This window comes from Erpetoichthys calabaricus, chromosome 5 (assembly GCF_900747795.2).
Source record: "Erpetoichthys calabaricus chromosome 5, fErpCal1.3, whole genome shotgun sequence".
Taxonomy (NCBI): domain Eukaryota; kingdom Metazoa; phylum Chordata; class Cladistia; order Polypteriformes; family Polypteridae; genus Erpetoichthys; species Erpetoichthys calabaricus.
The window spans coordinates 246,885,032-246,905,869 of record NC_041398.2 but is presented as its reverse complement, the minus strand read 5'-3'; the positions used below and the strand labels follow the sequence as shown (position 1 = coordinate 246,905,869).

Below are 20,838 nucleotides of genomic sequence, written 5' to 3'. Positions count from 1 at the left end.
GCTGTTCAAGCTCTTTTGAAGAAGCACAAAGAAACTGGCAACGCTACGCTGAGGATCGTAGACACAGTGGTCGGCCAAGGACACTGGGTGGCTGTTTAGCTTGTTTGCAAATTCAGGTTTTTAGTTTTCAGTATGTTAGTATGGTTTAACTTTGTAATGTTGTAAGCTGCTTAGTCTTTTTAATAGGTCTAGGATCTGATGCAGGATTTGTACAGTGAAACCACACATTCTCACCATGACAGTCCTTTGTTGCGGAGGTCTTGCATTTTCTAATGCTAATTTTCCTTTTCCTTTTTAGGTTTTTAATCGTCTTTGGTACCCCATCGTAAGACAAGGTGCTTTAGCTGTTCTGTCACACATGCTTCTGAGCTTCCAGCATTCTCCTGAGGCTTTCCACTTGGTGAGTCTGCTCAAGACTTGTGATGTTTCTGCTGAAGATGTGTGTGCTCCCCGTATCTGTGTGCATTTTCCTCTTAAGTGCTCTATTTTATTCATTTATTTTTTTTCCTCCACTGCCCAGAGATGGCCATGTTTAATTAATTAGTCAATACTGGGCTTGGATGTGCATGTGAGTGGGCTCTGTGGTGGACTAGCGCACACTGTCTTGAGTGAGTTCCTGCCTTGAACCTGATGCAACTCCAGTCACCATGACCGTGAATTAGATTAAGCAGGTGGCAGTGTTAGTGTAATCTACATATGAAGAAAAATTATATTGGAAAAAAAGGACACTCATCATACCTGCACACGTACTGACACATGTCAATGTTAGTTTATTTATATAGCACATTTAAAACAACATAGGAATGCTGTGGCCAAAGTGCGTTACAATAATAGAAGAAAAAAACATACAATTAACATAAATAGAAATAAAATAAATGAACATAAATAAAATAAATAATAAATAGAAGTAAGGTTATATAATCACAATGAGGAAACCATCAGTATTACTGAAGGTCACGGAATGCAAGTGAATAGAAATGAGTCTTTAATCTCGTTTTGAACAGTTCAATTGTAGACAACTCCTTTATGTGACGAGGTAAAGAGTTCCACAGGCGAGGCTGCCAATGCCCTGTCTATCCCCCTTAGTTTTACACTTGGTACGAGGGACAACAACAGACAACTGATACGGAAGATCTAAGCACTCTAGATGGCTGGTGTAAAGCACACAATTCAGATAAACAGGCAGGAGCAAGCCCATGTAAAGATTTCAAAACTAGCAACAAGATTTTAAAATCAATTCGAAAACTGACAGGCAGCCAGTGTAAAGAAGCTAATATTGGAGAAACAGAATCAGACTTTCTTGCCCCAACCAGAAAGCAAGCGGCAGCATTCTGGACCAACTGTAACCTGCGTATCAGAGATTTGCTAATCCCAGAATACAGCGAGTTGCAGTAATCGAGGCGAGAAAAGATAAAAGCATGAGTAGCTTTCTCAAGATCCCTAGAAAATAAAGTCTTGATCTTACCTAAAAGACGAAGCTGGAAAAAGCAACTCTTGACTACAGAATTAATCTGTTTCTCAAAAGAGAGTTTACTGTCAAAGGTAACACCAAGATTGCAGACTTGAGGTTTGCAAAAGGCAGAGAAAGAGTCCAAGACCAATTTGGGCTTTAGCTGATGGACCCAATATAAGCACCTACATTTTATTTTGATTCAGATCAAGAAAATTATTAGCCATCCAGGATCTTAGTTCAGACAGACAGTTGTGCAGTTGATTCATTGCAGAGTTGCAGACGGGAATATAAACCTGAGTATCATCTGCATAGCAGTGAAAAGAAATGTTAAATTTCCTAAAAATCGCTCCAATAGGGTGAAGGTATATAGAGAATAAAACAGGACCCAAAATGGATCACTGAAGAACACCACATTTAAGAGTAGACGAAAAAGAGGATTTTAAAGTCACTGAAAAGTGTCTACCAATTAGATATGACTTGAACCAGTGTCTTTGGAGGTATACAAGCAGATACACGAACAGATGTGCCCACTCACACTGACAACAACTGAGTGTGGAATTTGAACCCGAGACGGGAGGTTTCCAGGTGTCTTCTGCTCTGACCACTCAGGCTTAAATTTAATCATTAAATTATTTATCATAATCAACTGTTAAACCATTTTTTCTGTGTACTGCTTGAACATCAGTGATAGATGCATACAGCACATATGATATGGTAGAGTCATGTGACAAAGTACACCTTTTTTAACGTATGTGGACATATTAAGATTTAGATCAATAGGACTTTATTTGTCCCCGGGAGGAAATTTGGCTTTTTACAGACACTCCGTAAATCTAATGTATAATAAAAACACTGAGATTGGTGTGTTCTCTCCATCTAAGCCATCTGATTGGTCGGTCTGACTTTGGTGTGATTGGTCAGTTACAGTGAGGGGAAATAAGTATTTGATCCCCTGCTGAATTTGTAAGTTTGCTCACTTACAAAGAAATGAACCGTCTCTCATTTTTATGGTAGTTTCATTTTAGTAGAGGGAGAGAGACAGAATATCAAGCAAAAATCCAGAAAAAAACACATTACATGAAAGTTATAAATTGATTTGCACGTCATTGAGAGAAATAAGGATTTGATCCCCTACAACCCAGCCAGAATTCTGGCTCCCGCAGATTGGCACACAAATTACAATCAATCAATCAATTTCAGATACTCTTGATCTCAACTCTTGATGTGTATAAAGCACACCTGTCCACAGAATCAATCTCTTCCATTCCAACCTCTCCATCACTATGGGCAACACCAAAGAGCTGTCGGAGGACATCAGGCACAAGACCGGAATGGACTACAAGACCCTCAGCAAGAAGCTTGGTGAGAAGGTGACAACTGTCAGTGCAATTTATTTGAAAATGGAAGAAATATAAAATGACCATCAATCGCCCTCGCTCTGGAGCTCCATGCAAGATCTTTCCTCATGGGGTGAGCAGAAAAACAGCCCCAAAGCCTAATGTGTCCACCTCCATGCTCGACTGTAGGGATGGTGTTCTTTGGGTCATACTCGGCATTTCTCTTCCTCCAAACATGGCGGGTCGAGTTGATGCCAAAGAGCTTGATTTTGGCTTTATTTGACCACAGCACTTTCTCCCAAGCCTTTTCTGAATCATTTAGATGTTGACTGGCAAAGTTAAGATGGGCCTGTACGATACGTGTACCTTCTTGAGCAAGGGGACCTTGTGGGCGTGGCAAGATTTCAATCCATTACGGTGTAGTGTGTTTATTTAAAATTACACAATTCATTACAAAATGTAAATGTGACACAATGTGTGTTATATTATATCTCTGTTAACTCTATAGTATTTAAATGAAGATCAAGTCTTGATATATCCTCATATGCTAAACAAGAAAGAAACATTTCATGGTGGAGATTTACCTTTCCACATGACTGCGAATGTTCAGGTTGATTTATTGAATTTTTTTTCACCTTGTACAGTTTCTTCTATTAGGAATTTGTTAGTTTTCACATACCCCATGGGGTCAGAGCACAGGGTCAGCTATTGTTCAGCACCCCTGATGCAATTCCAGATTTACGGTATTGCTCAAGGGCCCAACAGGATCTATTTTGGCCATAACGGGGATTTGAACCAGCAACCTTTCGACTACTGGCGTGGATCCTTAGCCCCAGAGCCACCACCCTGTTTTTGCCCACTAACTCTCTTAAGTGTGAGCCAAACTGAAGTACCACATTTCTCAAGGTCATTGTGTGAGGTAGAGGCAGCAGAGTGGGTTGGGGAGGGTGCAGGGGTGTCCTTTGATAGGCGATCCCTTGTAGTTTTCAGTCAGCCACATGCCTTGGTCCGGTTGCACCGTGCTTTCGCTGTTGAAGCGTTCTTCAAAAACAACAAATCCATCATCACTACGCAACGTGCCTTCTGAACGCACTTCAGCATTCTTCCTAACGGTGACGTCCCAAATCAGAAAACAATTTTTCAGTTGGTGGCTAAATTTAGACCGACGGGTACAACATTGAACAAGAAAATCTTCAGGCCGTCCTCGGACTGTACGAACACCTGAAAACATTCAAGCTGTATGGGCGTCAAGTTTACAGTCAGCTGGACGTTCACCGCGCTTCTTCCTTATGCATTTCCAACACGTCTTTGAGGAGGATTTTGCATGAGGACCTTAATTTCCATCCATACAAAATGATGGCAGTGCAGGAACTCACTGAGAGAGGCTGGGAGAGCCGTCGAGAGTTGTACGCCAACATTCTGCAAACCGTCCATCGTGATGCCATCGTCATGTGCAGCGACGAGGCACATTTCCATTTGAATGGTTGCGTAAATAAGCAACACATTCACTACTGGGCTGAAACCAACCCTCGTGAACTTCATCAGAGACCCCTGCACAGTGAGCACGCGTCTTACAGTTACAGTTTGGTGCGCCGTTGCAGAATTTGTCATTGTACGTTTTTGAGGAGGGGGGAGCAACAGTCACCGTCACTTCAGAACGTTACATTGAAATGCTAGAGAACTGGAAGAAATGGATGTAGTGGATGCCTGGTTTCAACAGCTCATACAGGGCAGAGATCTATGCAAGTTTTACAGGATATGTTTCCAGGGAAGCTGATCTCTCTGCGCAGCGATGTTGGGTGGCCTTGACATTCGCCTGATCGCGCTCCGTTTGATTTCTTCTTATGGGGCTATTATCTCAAGTCGACCGACCTCAAAGCCTTGAAAGCCCTCAAGGACGCTATTCGCCACGAAATTGCCGCAATTCCCTTTGAAATGGCCGAACGAGTCATGCGAGCGCTCAGAAATCGTCTCAAAGACCGTATTGCTAATGATGGCCACCACCTTGAAGACATCATTTTTAAAACACAGTGAGAAAAATGTATTTTGTATACCCTTTCTTGTGACGTCATGAAATTTCTTTATCTTGTAGCGTTTTTATAGATTAAATGTTTGAAATGTGGTACTCCTTTTTGGCACCCCCTGTATATAATATTCATTGCTATGAATACTGATTAATAGTCTTAAATGCTGTGGCGGACGGCCAGGACGCCCCTTTGTCACTAGATCCGGGCGAGCTGCCATGGGAGCCACGCTATGTCCCTCGGATCCTTTGTTGGCAGCCCCCCTGGGTTGCGTCATGGGCCACTGTCTTGGAACACAGGAGCTCATCTTGGTTGGGCTCCGTGGCCTCCACCAGGGGGAGCTGCATGGCTTAACGAACCCGTCTGGGTGGGAGTGCAGCCAGAAGTAGGCCAACGAGCACCTGCAGCACTTCCGGGTGGGCAATAAGAGGAGCCTGCAGTCACTACTCAGGGCGCCAGAGTTGGGAGGAGGAGGACGAAGCTGCCCTGGGAGGAGTGGAGGAGAAAGAGTGTGTTTTGGGGTGATTTTTCTTGGTATTTTGGGACTGTGTTGTGCCTGTGGGGTTCATGGGAAAGACGTGCTCCACAGGTGAAGAAAAAATAAATCTTTTTGTTTGTTTTACCCATGCCTCTGTTGTCAGTCTGTGTCGGGTCGGCACCAACCAAGTGCCAATCTCACAATGCTAATGACCAGCATGTATTATTGTGACTATATATAATATTAATCATTGTAATAATCATTTGAAACCCTTTTGTGTCTTGCAGGTGGTCCCACATATTGTGGATTTAGTCCAGTCGCTAAAGAGTGATGGGCTTCCAAACAGTAAAGCGTTTCTTGTTCAATTTACTGAGCTCATACACTGTATGATGTACCAGTACTCTGGTTTTCCTGATCTCTATGAGAATATCCTAGAAGCAATAAAGGTAAGAACTCCGTCTCAGGGGGCCAGGCCACACAATTTACATAACCATTTAATACTTTACATTTCTGTTGAGTTGCTTCTAATAAGGTCCTTTGGTGATTTTTTCAGTCTGCAGTCCCACAGTAATCCATTCGGGTGCCCAAATTAATTGTTTGCCGCGAGTGGCATAATTTTAGTGGTACAGGAAACGAAGAGGAATAAAATGCATGACAAAAATTATTCAGGTCTTTAATGGCTTTTCTCGGTTGCTGCATAAATCATTTGGAATCACGGGGTCTCATTCATGAAACATTCATGTTTGTAAATTTAGGAATATATTTGCACATAAGAGATGGTCCAACGAGAATCTCTGCATTGAACGCAGATTTTACTGAAACTATCTGCACAGGTTGGTGAATCCCAATCAGTTGTAAATGACCACCACATACAAAACATCAACCGCACATAAAAGTGGGAAAAGGTGAAGAGGAGGAAGAAGATTCATATTATTGCTCAATTAGCATAAATCCCCCATCTGTCCATTTTTTCATCCATAGTGTGAAATGATTGAACTGATCACAGGAAGAGGTTTGGGGGTAGCCACCCGTATACTTGAATCAGGCTGCCAAAATGAAAGATTGGTTCCAAATGACATGTCTCAATAGACTTCAGTCCAGTCATAGAACAACAACAATAGGCAAACATGACGGTTTTAAAGCCGGGCAGGGAAAGTAACGCCCTTGGGCTCGGAACCAGAAGTGTCATCCTCGAGTCCAGGCGAAGTTTCCCGTGGTTGGTCTGCCGATGAAAAAAGAGGAAGGATCAGTGCACTCTGCCACCCCCTGGTCTGGCACGGAATTATTCCTTTGTGAGCCCTTCACACGTAAGCACGTGTGTGACAGTAGACATAGAGCTGATGTGACTTGCTGAAAAGCTCTAGTTTTGTTTCATCTGTCCAAATTCCAGTCTGACGCTTTTTTTTTTTTTCTTGGAGTCCTCCTGGGTCGTCTTCTGTTGAGCCCTCTGTCACTCGAAAAAATGACAGACGGTGCGATCAGACACTGATGGACCTCGACCTCAGAGTTCAGCTTGAATCTCTCTTGGGAAGTTGTCTTTATCTCCCATTCTCACTGTCCTTCTGCCCATTCTGGGGTCGATTTTCCTGTTGGCACCATCCAGGGATGGTGGGCTACAGACCCATGCAGCTTAACCTTGTTCGTAATATTTGCAAATTTTGTCACAGTAGCATCAAGCTGCTCGGAGATGGTCTTTTAGCCTTTGCCTTTAACATGCTGCTCTATCATTTTCCTTTCGGATCTCCTTAGACATCTCTCTCCATTGCTTCCTGTGCACACGATGGCACCAAACGGCAGAGTGGCGACTTTTCTCTATTTAAATCTGGAGAATGACCGATTACACGATTGGAGACGTGTGATACTAATGAAGGAAAATGGATCTAACCAGGATACAAAAAGAGGGATAGAGTCCAGATGGGCAACCGCATAAGAGAAAAAGGACACCAGAATCTGTAGTTTGAGAAACAAACACTTTACAGGTCCTCAGTTGTCGTCTTCTGTAAATACATGTCAGATCACCGTATCATCTGCAACAGCGTTCTTTTCCTGTCCTCGTTAGATCCAGCTTACCCTCTTCTCTCAAGAACAGTGATAGTAATGTAGTACTAGGGTGTTGTACCGTGTTAGCCATTATGAATGTAGTGAGAAGAAGTCAAGCAAAATGACACCTTTTTATTGGCTAACTCAAAAGATTACAATATGCGAGCTTTCAAGGTGACTCAGGCCCCTTCTTCACGCAAGATGTAATCATGTAATTGAAATTGTTTGTATTTGAAATTGTTTGTAACTGATGTAATTGCATATTGTAATCTTTTTAGTTAGCCAATAAAAGGGGTCATTTTGCTTGACTTCTCACTAAGAGCAGTAATAGACATTTTGTATGAAATCTTCTGTTTCTTGGCAATCTGTCACATGGAATAACCTTCATTCTTGAGAAAGCTGGTTTCATTATGGCCATTTTTGAACTCCAAGCGGACCCTAAGGAACACCAACCCGTACCTTGCAACCCAAGTGAACAGAATAACCAGTCGGCATCAACACACATGACTGACTGAGGATAAGGTAATGGAGTTGACCGTTAGGGATGCTGCCGAAAACAGGGCTTTGCAGCCATATTTTATTAATAGGTGTCAAGCAATAATGGCCATTGTACGCACACTAGTCATCCATCCATCTATTTTCCAACCTGCTGAATCCGAACACAGGGTCACGGGGGGTCTGCTGGAGCCAATCCAGGAACCAATCCCGGGCAGGGTGCCAACCCACCGCAGGACACACACAAACACACCCACACACCAAGCATACACTAGGGCCAATTTAGAATCGCCAATTCGCCTAACCAGCATGTCTTTGGACTGTGGGAGGAAACCGGAGTGCCCGGAGGAAACCCACGCAGACATGGGGAGAACATGCAAACTCCACGCAGGGAGAGCCCGGGAAGCGAACCCGGATCCCCAGGTCTCCCAACTGCGAGGCAGCAGCGCTACCCACTGCGCCACCGTGCCGCCCCATATGCCTTAGTTATATTTTTAAATCAGCTTAATGGTATCTAGATTAAAAAGCTATCAATTTCTATTAAAAACATGAAAATTTCTGAGAGACCCCAAAGTTTTGATATGTACTGCATATTTTTAAGCTAATTCTTTAAAAAAAAATTCTCTAATAATTTCTTATTTTTTTGGAAACAATCTATGAACATTTTTTGTCAGTTGTTCAGAGGTCTGTTGCTTTGAAGATGACACCATATTATCTGATGTATTTACAGTGGGTATAGAAAAGAATCCATCCATTATCCAATCTGCTATATCCTAACTACAGGGTCACGGGGGTCTGCTGGAGCCAATCCCAGCCAACACAGGGCACAAAGCAGGAAACAAACCCCGGGCAGGGCGCCAGTCCAACCACAGGAAGAGAAAACCCCGAAATATTCCCATTTATTTTGCTTAAATGAAAACACACAAACCAATATTTTTTCCAGCTTTACTTACTCAATGCCACCTCTAACATCTAAGTGAAAGATATCACAGCTGCAATTCAGAAAAATTTTTAAAACTCAAAAACAAGACCTACTGAGATTAATAAAGGATCACCCCCCCCCCCCCAGTGTCATTTTGTTGACCCCCCCTTTTGCTTTAATGACAGCCTTGAGTCTGTTTGGATTCTTCTCTGTCAGATTTGCACACCTAGATTGAGTAATATTTGCCCATCACTCTTCTTTACAGAGCTGTTCAAGTTCTCTCAAATTGGATGGTGAGCGTTGGTGGTCTGCTATCTTCAGATCTTTTCACAGATTTTCAGTGTGACTTACGTCTGGGCTTCGACTGACCACACCAGGACATTCACTTTTTTCTCCTTCAGCCACTGGGTGGTCAATTTTGCTGTGTGCTATGGGTCGTTGTCGTGTTGAACGGTGAACATTCTGCCCTTCTTCTACTTTCTGGAAGAGGGTAGCAGGTTTTCCTCAAGAATTTGACGGGATTTTGCTCCATCCATTTTTCCTTCTACCCTAACGAGAACCCCAGGCCCTCCACGACAGGATGCTTCCCCCTCCGTGCTTTACTGTAGGTATGGTGTGTTGTGGATGGTGAGCTGCATTGGTGTACCGTTTGGTACTGAGGCCAAATAGTTTGATTTTGCTCTCATCTGACCATAAGACCTTTTTCCACTTGGCACCAGAATCTTCAAGGTGCATTCTGGCAAAGCTCAAACGAGCCTCAATGTGGCCTTTCTTGAGAAGTGGCTTTTTCCTGGCGACCCTCCCGAACAAGCCACCATTGTGGAGCGCTTGTGAAACTGTTGTCACACACACACCATTAATGACCACTCTTTGCCATCAAATCCTGTATCTCCTTGAAAGTTGCCTTTGGCCTCTTGCTAGCCTCTCTTACCAGTTTTCTCCTTGATCTTCCATCCAGTTTGGAGGATCCAGGGAGGGTCTTAGTAGTACCAAACACTTCTTTATGATGGACTTTACTGGGCTCCTTGGGATTGATAAAGTTTCTTTGAGATGTTTTGGTCTCCATGCCCTGCCTTATATCTGTCCACAACTCTATCCCTGAGATCTTTTGAAAGTTTCTTTCCCCCCATAGTCAGTTGTTTGCTGTCAGTTGCACTGCCAAGGAAGGGAATGAATGCTCCAAGAACAGCTTCACTAATCCCACTCATTACAACTGATCACAGCCAGTAACCAGGGTCTGCAATGGAAATGGGCACTTATACCCAATTGAGTTTAGGAGGGGGGGTGATCCTTTATTAATCTCAGTATGTCTTTTTTTTATTTTTTATAATTTTTCTGAACTGTAGCTGTGATATCTTTCACTTGGATGTTGTAGACTGCATTGAGTAAGTAAAGCTGGAAAACATATTGGTTTGTGTGTTTTTATTTAAGGCTGTAAAGCAAAATAAATGGGAATACTTCGAAGGGGGGGATTCTTTTCTATACCCACTGTATCACTTTGTTCGCAATGTACTGTTTCTTGCTTACTGTTAATGTGCACCTTTTCCAGTTCACTCATAACCCCATGTAAAAAATCCACTTCTGGAGTTTTGTGCATTAATGCAGAATTGTTCGAGAGAGAGAATCTCCGTACATAATGTTTGGGACAAAGATCCATTTTTTTTTTTTGTCTTGATGTCCCACTCTGCTCCACAGTTTAAAATTACAAATCCAACAATTCAGAGCTTGTGATTAAAATGCACATTGCAGACTTTCATTGAAGGGTATTTGCACATATTTTGGGCACACAACACTTTTTCTATATGGTTCCCCCCCATTTCATGGCACCATAATGATTGTGACACAGCAGTGGCAGGTCTATTAAAGCCATCGTTATATTTAGTTCTTTGTCGCATGTCACCTCACATACAATGACTGCTTGAAGTCTGCAATTCATAGACCTCACCAGGTGCCAAAGATTGTCTCTGTTAATGCTCTGTCAAGCCTCTCATGCAGCCATCTTCAGCTCCTACTTGTTTCAGGGGGCTTGTCCCCTTATGTTTTATAGAAGGCCTGCTCAGTTGGATTGAATTCGAGTGACTGGCTTGGCCATTCATGAATTTTCCATTTTGTGTTTGTGCTCATCATCTTGTAGGATGAAGCGATGTCCCATGAGTTTGGAGGCATCTACTGGCACTTGAGCAGATGAGGTGTTTCTACACACCTCAGAATTCATTGCGTCACTGCCGTCCACAGTTCCATCATCATTGAGGACAAGTGTGCCAGGACTTGTGGCAGCCATACATGCCCAAGTCATAACACCCCCACTTTAACAGATGAGGTGGTCTCCACCTTTTTCCTGTCGCCATCACTCTGATGAGCTTCATCTTTGTCTTGTCTGTCCAGAAGACCTTTTCCCAGAATTCCACAGGCTCTTTTATGTCACAAACTGTGATCTGACCATCCTGTTTTGTGGTGTTCATCTCACAGTGTGGCCTCTGTGTTTCTGTTCATGAAGTCTTCTGCTGGTAGACATCTCTGACACATCTACATCGGCCCCCCTGAAGACTGTTTCTGGTCTGTCAGACAGGCGTTTGGGTCTTTTTCTTGACCATAGTGAGGATTCTTCTGTTATCAGCACTGGTGGTCTTCCTTGGCCTACCCACCCCTTTGTGATTACTGAGCCCACCAATGTGTTCATGAGAGTCCAGACAGTACATTTTGGTCATCCTAAGGTGTCACCAATGTCTTAGATGGTTTGATATTTGTGTTTCAGCCTTATGATGGCTTCTTTGTCTTTCATTGACACAGCTGTTGTCCTCATGTTCAACAATGGCAGCTACAGACTCCAAAGGGTAGAAGCAGGCCGAGGTGTCTGATGAAGCCATGAAACCAACCTAAGGAATCGCAAACACCTGGTGATGCCAGTTGTCCCAAACGTTATGGTGCATTGAAATGGGGGTAATGCAAATCCCTTAAAATGAAAGCCTGCATTGTGTACTTTAGTCACGTCTGAATGGTTTGAGTTGTAATTTTAAACTGTGGAGCAGAGGGGGATATCCAGGAAAAACTTGTCCCAACCATTATGGAGGGCACTATATATTTTAAAACCTGAGGAATCACAAACATCTGTGAAGCCAATTGTCACAAACATTATGGTGCCCTGAATTAAAAGAGTGTTGTGCGCCCGAAATGTCTGCAAATCCCCTTCAATGAAAGTCTACAGTTTGCTCTTTAATCATGAGATCTGAAGTGTTTGGTTTGTAATGTTAAACTGTGGAGCAGAAGGGGACATCAAGAAATAATGCATCTCTGTCCCCAACATTATGGAGGGCCCTGTATGAATTCTTTTTTCCTCCTCTACCCCTAATCCTAACATACACCACACTGAAAGTGGTGACATGGTGTGTGGAGTTGCCTAAATGGTGTAAATCTGTTTAAAAAATTTTTAAAAATCGGAAAATCAAAGATAGTTGTAAACCGTTGTTATGCGTATCTCTACTTTGTGAGGGTGGTGTTCATTATTGAAAGGTGCAATGTAATATTAAAGGGGTTTGTTTGTATTCTTATTACTGGGTAATTTAAAATTTTTAACACTTTTTTTTAATAAACACCGTAAACCATTTATTGGTGTTTTGTGTTATGTTTAACACAAGCCATGATTCTTTAGATATTTTAAATGATAAAGCATGAGGAAGCTTGAAGTACATGGCAATATATCGATATTTTTCTAATCGTAGAAGTTCAGTAGCCAATATAGTGAATAAAAGTTCAAATGTCAAATTGTCAATTATGTTTTTTCTTGTCTACGTGTAACTTCATTTTTCAGGAGCTTCCTAAACCCAGCGAGGAGAAGATCAAACTTGTTCTGAATCAAAGTGCCTGGACTTCACAGTCAAATTCTTTAGCTTCGGGTCTTTTAAGGCTCACCGGAAAATCAGAAACTGGCAAAACTGGCCTGATAAACCTTGGAAACACGTGCTACATGAACAGCATTATTCAGACGCTCTTTATGGCCACCGAGTAAGTACGGTGTTTTGCACTTTTGTTTTCATTGCCGGTTTTCTTGTTCTTAGAAGAGCAGCCCTGCCTTTTTGTTATCAACTTGCACCTTCACAAAGATTTCAGCCCCCCTTTCACTTGGATCACATTTTGTTCTGTTGCCACCTTCTGCTAAAATCGTTTAAATTCATTTTTTCCCCCTCGTCATTCACCACTCAATACCCCAGAATGACAAAGCTAAAACTTGAGTTTAGAAAGTATTTTTTTTTTTGCAAATTTACTAAAATAAAAAGAAAAACCTGAAATATCCCATTGGCACGAGTATGCCCCTTTTGGCAGCAATTCCAGCTCGGAGTCATCTTGGGTCTGACACAATAAACTTTACACACCTGGATTTGGGGATTTTCTGCCATTCTTCTCTGCAGTGCCTTTCAAGCTCTCTCAGGTTGGATGTTAACCTTTGGTGGGCTGCAATTTTTAGGTCTCTCAAGAGAAGTTCGATTGGGTGCAGGTCTGTGCTCTGCACCGGCCACTCAAAAACATTCGTAAGAGTCGTCCCTCCGCCACTCCTCTGTTGTCTTTCCTTTGTGTTTAGGGTCATTGTCCTGGAATGGTAATGGACAGGTGATGAGCGGATCCAGCATTCCTACAGACACAATTGGGTTCAAGTCTCGGATCTGTCTGGACAACTCAAGGACATTCTCAGAATTGACCCTAAGCTGCTCCTGGGTCGTCTTTGCGTTGTCCTGTTGGTAGATGAGCTATTGGCCCACTCTGCAACAACAATAACATTTATTTATATAGCACTAGCCGTCCCTCTGTGGTGTAGTGGGTCCACAGCTCATGTCAAGAAGGCCACTTTTTAAATAAATAATCGCCATCTTCACGGCTTATAAAGAGGGCGTGGTAGTGTGGCCAGAAGCGGTTCCCGGGGAAGTTCGTGATGCGGTCAGTCCTCGCTTAAGTGCACAGGTGAGGAGTCATCCGCATCCGTAATTGTTGCCGGGAGCTGCTGATTGCCACACCTGATCCACGTCCTCGTGATAAATAGAAGCGCAAGGCGGCTAGGAGGGGGGAATGAAAAAAGAAAAGGAAAAAACGAATGGAGGTTGCAGGAGAAGAAGGCAGGAAGCAGGGAGAGTAAAGCCGGTGCAAGAGAGCGAGAACGAGCAAGCGCAGGCTCGAGAGCAGCTGAGCAGTGAGCCTGGGTGTTTGGCCGGCACCCGAGGAGCAGTCGATTGTGGTCGCACCCGCTGAGCATTTTATGAAGAGCAGGAGTGACCGGAAGAAGGATGGCTCGCCGCATAAGGCCAAGAAGGCAGCGGGAGTCGGGACTTGGGACGTGAAAGCCCTAGCGTGAGCGCCCTGGTCGTTGGGGAGCCCAAGTCGTGGTTTAGTGAAGCCCATCGGAGCCAGGGATCCATGAGGTCAACAAACCAGCAGAAGGAGGTAGAATGAAGTCAGTTGCAAGTAGGGTGGCTCCCCTGGTGCATAGCCTGGACGAGAGAAGCAGGGGATTCACCAGTAGAAGAAAGGCACTGGGCTGATTTGTTTAAAGGGACCGCTTCTAGCCATTGTTTTAACCTCATTGTTTTTAAAAGTTTTTTTTACTAATGGATTTTAACCTCCACGATTTCACCTCTGTTTTAATGGATTATTTATTTAAGGATTGAGAAGCACTGCACTTTTTGTTTTGTTTGTTGGTTTTAAATAAAAGCACTTTACACTTTTGCACCATCCCCTTGCTTTGCTGTGCCTCACTGCCTAGCTCATAGCTGACATTACCGAGGGTGTCGGGTTCAAGGGCTCCCAGAAGCAAGATGGGAGCATGGAGTGGAACCCGCATCGTCGCACCCTCGCGTAGTAGTGAAACAGGACAGACAAACTTTAAAAATCAATAAAAAGGTATCACTAGCTAAGTGGAGGCAAGTTACGCTCCAAAACACGGAGGTAGAGCAACTCCCCACTCTTGATGTCATGCTTCATCGTCCCCTCGCCCACAGCCTCTGTCTCAGATTAGTGCGGATATATGTCCCTCCTGCAAGCAAACTATGATTCTTAGCGCTATAAGAGAAGTCACAAAATCAACCGGAATGTTCAAGCAAATTATAGAAAAAAAAAAAAAAAAACAATCAAAATCCATTAAGTAGAAGTGGATATAAGATACACCCCGAGGCTGGTGTGTGCATGAGTGAGGAGGTTTGTCCAGCCCCGTATACTATACAGTTTTGCAAATTAAACAGGTCAGAGATATTCTTTTCCAATACATCAGACAGTTAAGATGGCGGAGTGGGGAAACATTTATGGAGTGGGACTGGAATTGACACAGGAATGCTGGGAAGGAACCGAGGTGGTGGATGAGAGCCATGATGTCATCACAGGTAGACGGAAGGAAGGGAATGAACATGGAAGTGGCAGTACGTGGTTAGGGAATCTGGGCATATTCATGGCGGGGTTGCTTCTTTCTTTCTGTAGGAAACAAAGAGAGAAAGGTTAGTACCCCGTTTTTCCCCTTTGGCCGGAGTTGTCGTGCTACAGCTCGGGTCTTTACACGGCTCCCTATGCGCGCGTGCATGACACCATATTTGCCAGTCACTAAAACTTTGATTTTTTTCCTTATTTAGCTTCAGGAGGTTACTACTCATCCAGTCAGAAATACTGCTAAGACATTGGATCAGAGAGATAGGAGCATCAGGGAGCTACTGAGAAAATACAGTTGTGTGTCGTTAGCATTAAGAAAGTTAACTGACTTTGATAGTTGATGTCTATAGACACTTCATTTCATTCTCATTTTCTAACCTGCTTAATCCAAACAAATGTCACTTGGGCCTGGAGTTTATCACAGCTAGCACAAGGCAGGAACAAACCCTGGACTGGGCGCGCGCGCACACACACACCAAACACACATTTGGGCCAATTTAGTGCCTACAGTCCACCTAAACTGCATGTCTTTGGACAGTGGGAGGAAACTGGAGCACTCGGAGAAGACCCACACGGACACAGAGGCAGCAGCCCAGCCACTGTTCCACCATGCCACCTGTCTGTAGATGACATCATCTCCTGTAGCTATTGCCATTTTTATATGGGGTCACTATTTTTTTTTTTTTTTTTATTATAAACTTCTTCAATATAAGTTTTGATGTGTTTTTTACATCGTGATGCCAACCCTCCCCATTTATCTGGGCATGTCGTATCCAAGTTCTGCTTTCTAAAACACTATGCTTTTGTGAACGTATACCTTTAATGTAATTCAAATTCCAATTCCTTGTACTAAAATAAGTCCAGAGATTAGAGTATGGGGCGGCATGGTGGCGCAGTGGGTAGCGCTGCTGCCTCGCATTTGGGAGACCTGGGGACCTGGGTTCGCTTCCCGGGTCCTCCCTGCGTGGAGTTTGCATGTTCTCCCCGTGTCTGCGTGGGTTTCCTCCGGGCGCTCCGGTTTCCTCCCACAGTCCAAAGACATGCAGGTTAGGTGGATTAGCGATTCTAAATTGGCCCTAGTGTGTGCTTGGTGTGTGGGTGTGTTTGTGTGTGTCCTGCGGTGGGTTGGTACCCTGCCCGGGATTGGTTCCTGCCTTGTGCCCTGTGTTGGCTGGGATTGGCTCCAGCAGACCCCCGTGACCATGTGTTCGAATTCATTGGGTTGGAAAATGGATGGATGGATTAGAGTATGTCAGAGTAGGTCAAACATGCAGTGTGTATCCTCAATTGTATGCTGTGCTTTCCTAGCAGCACGTAAAAAGCAGCCTGAGATAAATAGTTTGATCTTGAGTGTATTATATGAACCTTCATTTTTTTTTCTTTTTGTCTTGTAGTTTCAGGCGATCAGTTCTTTCTCTGAACCTCAATGGATCTAACACGTTAATGAAGAAACTTCAGCTGCTGTTTGCTTTTTTGGCGCACACTCAGGTTTGTTTTTTCCTTACAGATCTCGATTTTTATTGTGCAGTTCGGTTTGTCGTGCCTTTCACACGTAGTCTTGCTAGTTTGACTTTAGAGACCCTCCTTGTAATAGATTTGCCTTTATTAAATATTTTTCAAGTCCAAGTTATTTTTTTCACAAATGTGGTATTCCATTAATTTGCCGTGGGAAACTCTTCTTACATGAAGCATTTTTTTATTCATTTTTAACAATTCCGTGCCTGTTTTTGCGGTTTATTATGGCGGCTATGGGATGTTGTTTCAAATGTGAAAACAAAAGAGTTAAAACTCACAGAGTTCATATGTTTTCAGTCAAGAATTTTCCCAAGTATCGATTCACGTCTTGGGCTTCAGTAAAATGGGGTCTGTGGGGCGCCAGTCCAAATGTGAACACAAACTTTTAACTTGCCAAGTGTGCCCCTTTTGACGTGGTTAAAGTTTTTAATTTCAGGAAACATGCTGTTCTTCTTTGTCTTCTTCGTCATCTTCTTCGTCGTCTTCTTTATCTTGTTTGTTGTCGTCTTTTTCTTTTGGCTGCTCCCATTAGGGGTTGCCACAGAGGATCATCTTTTTCCATCTCTTCCTATCCTCGTCGTCTTGCTCTGTCACACCTATCACCTTCATGCCCTCCACCACATCCATAAACCTCCTCTTAGGGCTTCCTCTTACTTGGCAGCTCTATCCTTAACACCCTTCTCCCAGTTTATGTGGTAGATGATAAATCTGATCAGACATTCTCGGCACTGCTTTTTCTGTTAACTAATCTGTTCACAGTGGCGCTTTTGTGTAAATAAGTTATTTTGATCGAAACCACATACAGTTTTGTGAAAAAGAAAATGCACCCTCGTACAGTTTTATGGTTTTACATATCAGGGCATAATTAAAAAACATCTTGTCCTTACCAGGTTCTAAAAATTTTTTAAATCTAACTTCAGGTGTAAAACGACACACAACAGATTCCACCATGTGATTATTTATTTAATAGAAATGAAGCCAAAATGGAGAAGCCATGCATGGAAAAAATAAGTACAGCCGTGGCCAAAAGTTTTGAGAATGACACAAATGTGAAGTTTGTTGCTTCCGTGTTTTTAGATCTTTTTGTCAGATGTTTCTATGGTACACTGAGGTAGAATTACAAGCAGTTCAGAAGTTTTATTGGCAATGACATGAAGTTTTTACAAAGAGTCAATATTTGCAGTGTTGGCCCTTCTTTCTTTTTCAAGACCTCTGCAATTCGCCCTGGCAGGCTGGCAATCAACATCTGGGCCAAATCCTGACTGATGGCAGCTGTCCATTCTTGCAGAATTAATGCTTGGAGTTTGTCAGAATTGGTGGGTTTTTGTTTGTCCACCTGCCTCATGAGGATTGACCACAAGTTCTCAATTGGATTTAAGGTCTGGTGAGTTTCCTAGCCATGGGCCCAAAATTTCGATGTTTTGTTCCCCGAGCCACTTAGTTGTCACTTTTTCCTTATGGCCTGGTGCTCCATCATGTTGGTCACCAAACTGTTCTTGGATGGTTGGTAAAAGTTGCTCTCGCAGGATGTTTTGGTCCCATTCTTTATTCACGGCTGTGTTCTTAGGCCAAATTGTGAGTGAGCCCACTGCCTTGGCTGAGAAGCAACCCCACGTTACATGAATGGCCTCAGGCTGCTTTACTGTTGGCATGACACAGGACTGATGGGAGCACCGCTCACCTTCTCTTTTTTACGAATGCCCCAAACAATCAGAAAGGGGATTCATCAGAGAAAATGACTTGACCCCAACAGTCCAATCCCAGAATATCAGTCTGTTCCTCATGTTTTTCTTGGCTTTTTTGCTGCCCCTCTTGACACCCACCAGGCTATCCTCTAAAAGTCTTTGCCTCACTCACACCTGCCTGCTGCCATTCTTGAGCAAGCTCTGCACCGGTGATGCCCCCTGAGCCCCAGATTCATCCCCAAACCCCCAATATCCATGAATAAAGAAAGGGACCAAAACATCCTACAAGAGCAACATCTCTCAACCATCCAAGAACAGTTTGGTGACCAACAATTAACAATTTAGCATAATGGAGCACCAGGCCATAAGGCAAAAGTGGCAACTTAGTGGCTCGGGGAACAAAACCTCGACATTTGGTGTCCATGACCAGGAAACTCCCCACTCCTTAATCCCATTGAGAACCTGTGGTCAATCCTCAAGAGGTGGGTGGAGAAACCGAAACCCACCAATTCTGACAAGCTCCAAGCACTGATTATGTACTGTATCTGTCCAAAGGATGTTGTTCCAGAAGTGTTGTGGTTTGTTAAGATGCAAGTTTGCAAACCTAAGCTGCACTGCCATGTTCTTTTTTAGAGAAAAGAGGCTTTCTGCAGTCAATCCTTCCAAACAAGCCATTCTTTTTCTAATTGTACTGTCATGAACTTTAACCTTTAACCTGCTAACTGAGACCTGTAGTGTCTGAGATGTGGCTCTTGTAATTTCTCTGAGCTTTGCACAGTCTTGAGGTGAATTGGCTGGGATGTCCACTCCTGGGCAGCTGTCTTGAGTGTTTTCCACTTGTGAATAGTCTTTGTCACTGTAGATTGACAGAAATGGCCTTATAACCCTTCACAGATTGATGGGCTGCAGCAATTGCTTCTCTAAGATGATTGCCAGCTTGGCATTGCGTTAACACACACCTGAATGCTCCAGACCAGCAAACTGCTGAAACGTCTGCTTTTATTGAGGTGGTCCCACTTGCTGATGATCAATTAATTGAGTGCATTGTGGCTGATGTGTACCCTCTTAACTCCGATGGAAGCGGTGGAAGCTGTAAGGGTAGACTTCATTTTTCACACACATTGCTTGTGCAGTTCAGCTTAGTTTCTGTTAAATAAATAATGATGCTGTTTAATATGCCACGTGTTGTTGCTCATCTGAGGTTGCATTTACCTAATTGTAAGACCCGCTAAGGACCAGATGATTTTTTATTATGTCCCGTGTAGACCACCAGGGGCGTGTACAGGCACCATAACACGACACAGACAGGTAGAGACCCCAGTGCAGCACACAACACCCTTTATTTCAGAGCTGGGGAAGCGATTCTTCATCGCTCCTCAGAGCAGAGCACAGCACCAAAGTATGCAAACACAGTCCTTTCTTTCCTTCCACCTTCACTCCTCTTCCATCGAGCTTCATCTTTCTGTCTCCCCAAACGGTGTGAGGCAGCTCCTGGGAGTGCTCCAGATGGTGCGTCAGCATTAGCTGGAATCACTCCCAGGCGTGATGGAAGTTCAAGGTATGGATCTGCAGTTCCCCCATGGAACCCAACAGGGCTGTGCCAGATTCCAACTCCCAGAATGCCCTGTGGGAATCCGTGGTGCCACACCCACCCAGGAGAGCTGCCCTCTAAGGTCCTGGGGAAGGTAGTGCCCTGTAGATACCTCTCCCCTAGGTCCTTAAATCCAGCTGGCATCCTGGCTGGGAAAGGACTGTGGCTGCCTTTCACACCTGATAGGTAGAACCTTAGAACTGAAAGAGGGGGTACTTTCTTTTTCACATGACTGTATGTTTCTGAAGCTGTTTACCTGTCTACTTCTTTATAGCCGGACATATCCCTGGTATAAAATGATTCTTTCGTTTCTTTTTTTTTCTTTTGTTTCTTTCTTTCATTTCTTTTTTTTGTTTCTTTGTTTCTTTCGTTTTTCTTTGTTTCTTTTTTCTTGTTTCTTTCTTTTTCTTTCATTTCTTTCTTTATTTCCTTTCTTTATTTTCTTTCTTTCATTTCTTTGTTTCTTTTGTTTGTTTCTTTGTTTATTTCTTTCTTTTGTTTCTTTTTTGTTTTTCTTTCATGCTTCTTTTTTGTTTGTTTCTTTCTTTCTTTAGTTTTTCTTTGTTTCTTTTTTCTTGTTTCTTTTTCTTTCATTTCTTTTCTTTATTTCCTTTCTTTATTTTCTTTCTTTCATTTCTTTGTTTCTTTTGTTTGTTTCTTTGTTTCGCTTCTTTCTGTTCTTTCGTCTTTCTTTCTTTCTAAGTACTGTGAAAAATCAAAGTGCAAGTGCTTCAATCCCCTGTAAAGAGCAGCAGTAACTGCAGCATGCACAAAAGAGCTGCAGGAACCCACGAGCCCATGGTGGTCCTAAAGGTTACCCCCAGAGGGGGATAATAAGGTGATGATCACAGCCAGACTTCTTTTAAAATGGCAGAACATTGCAAAAGTATTTTTGT

At 43.2% G+C, this 20,838-nt stretch overlaps 1 protein-coding gene across 1 annotated transcript in view; it reads left to right on the top strand.

The window, feature by feature from the left end:
* Positions 1–20,838, top strand: part of usp38 (ubiquitin specific peptidase 38) — an 85,255-nt gene that overhangs the window by 48,068 nt on the left and 16,349 nt on the right. The window contains exons 5-8 of the mRNA XM_028802737.2: positions 299–400; positions 5,580–5,738; positions 12,558–12,751; positions 16,546–16,639. Coding sequence (XP_028658570.1) covers positions 299–400; positions 5,580–5,738; positions 12,558–12,751; positions 16,546–16,639 — 549 coding nt within the window. The remainder of the gene's footprint in view (positions 1–298; positions 401–5,579; positions 5,739–12,557; positions 12,752–16,545; positions 16,640–20,838) is intronic.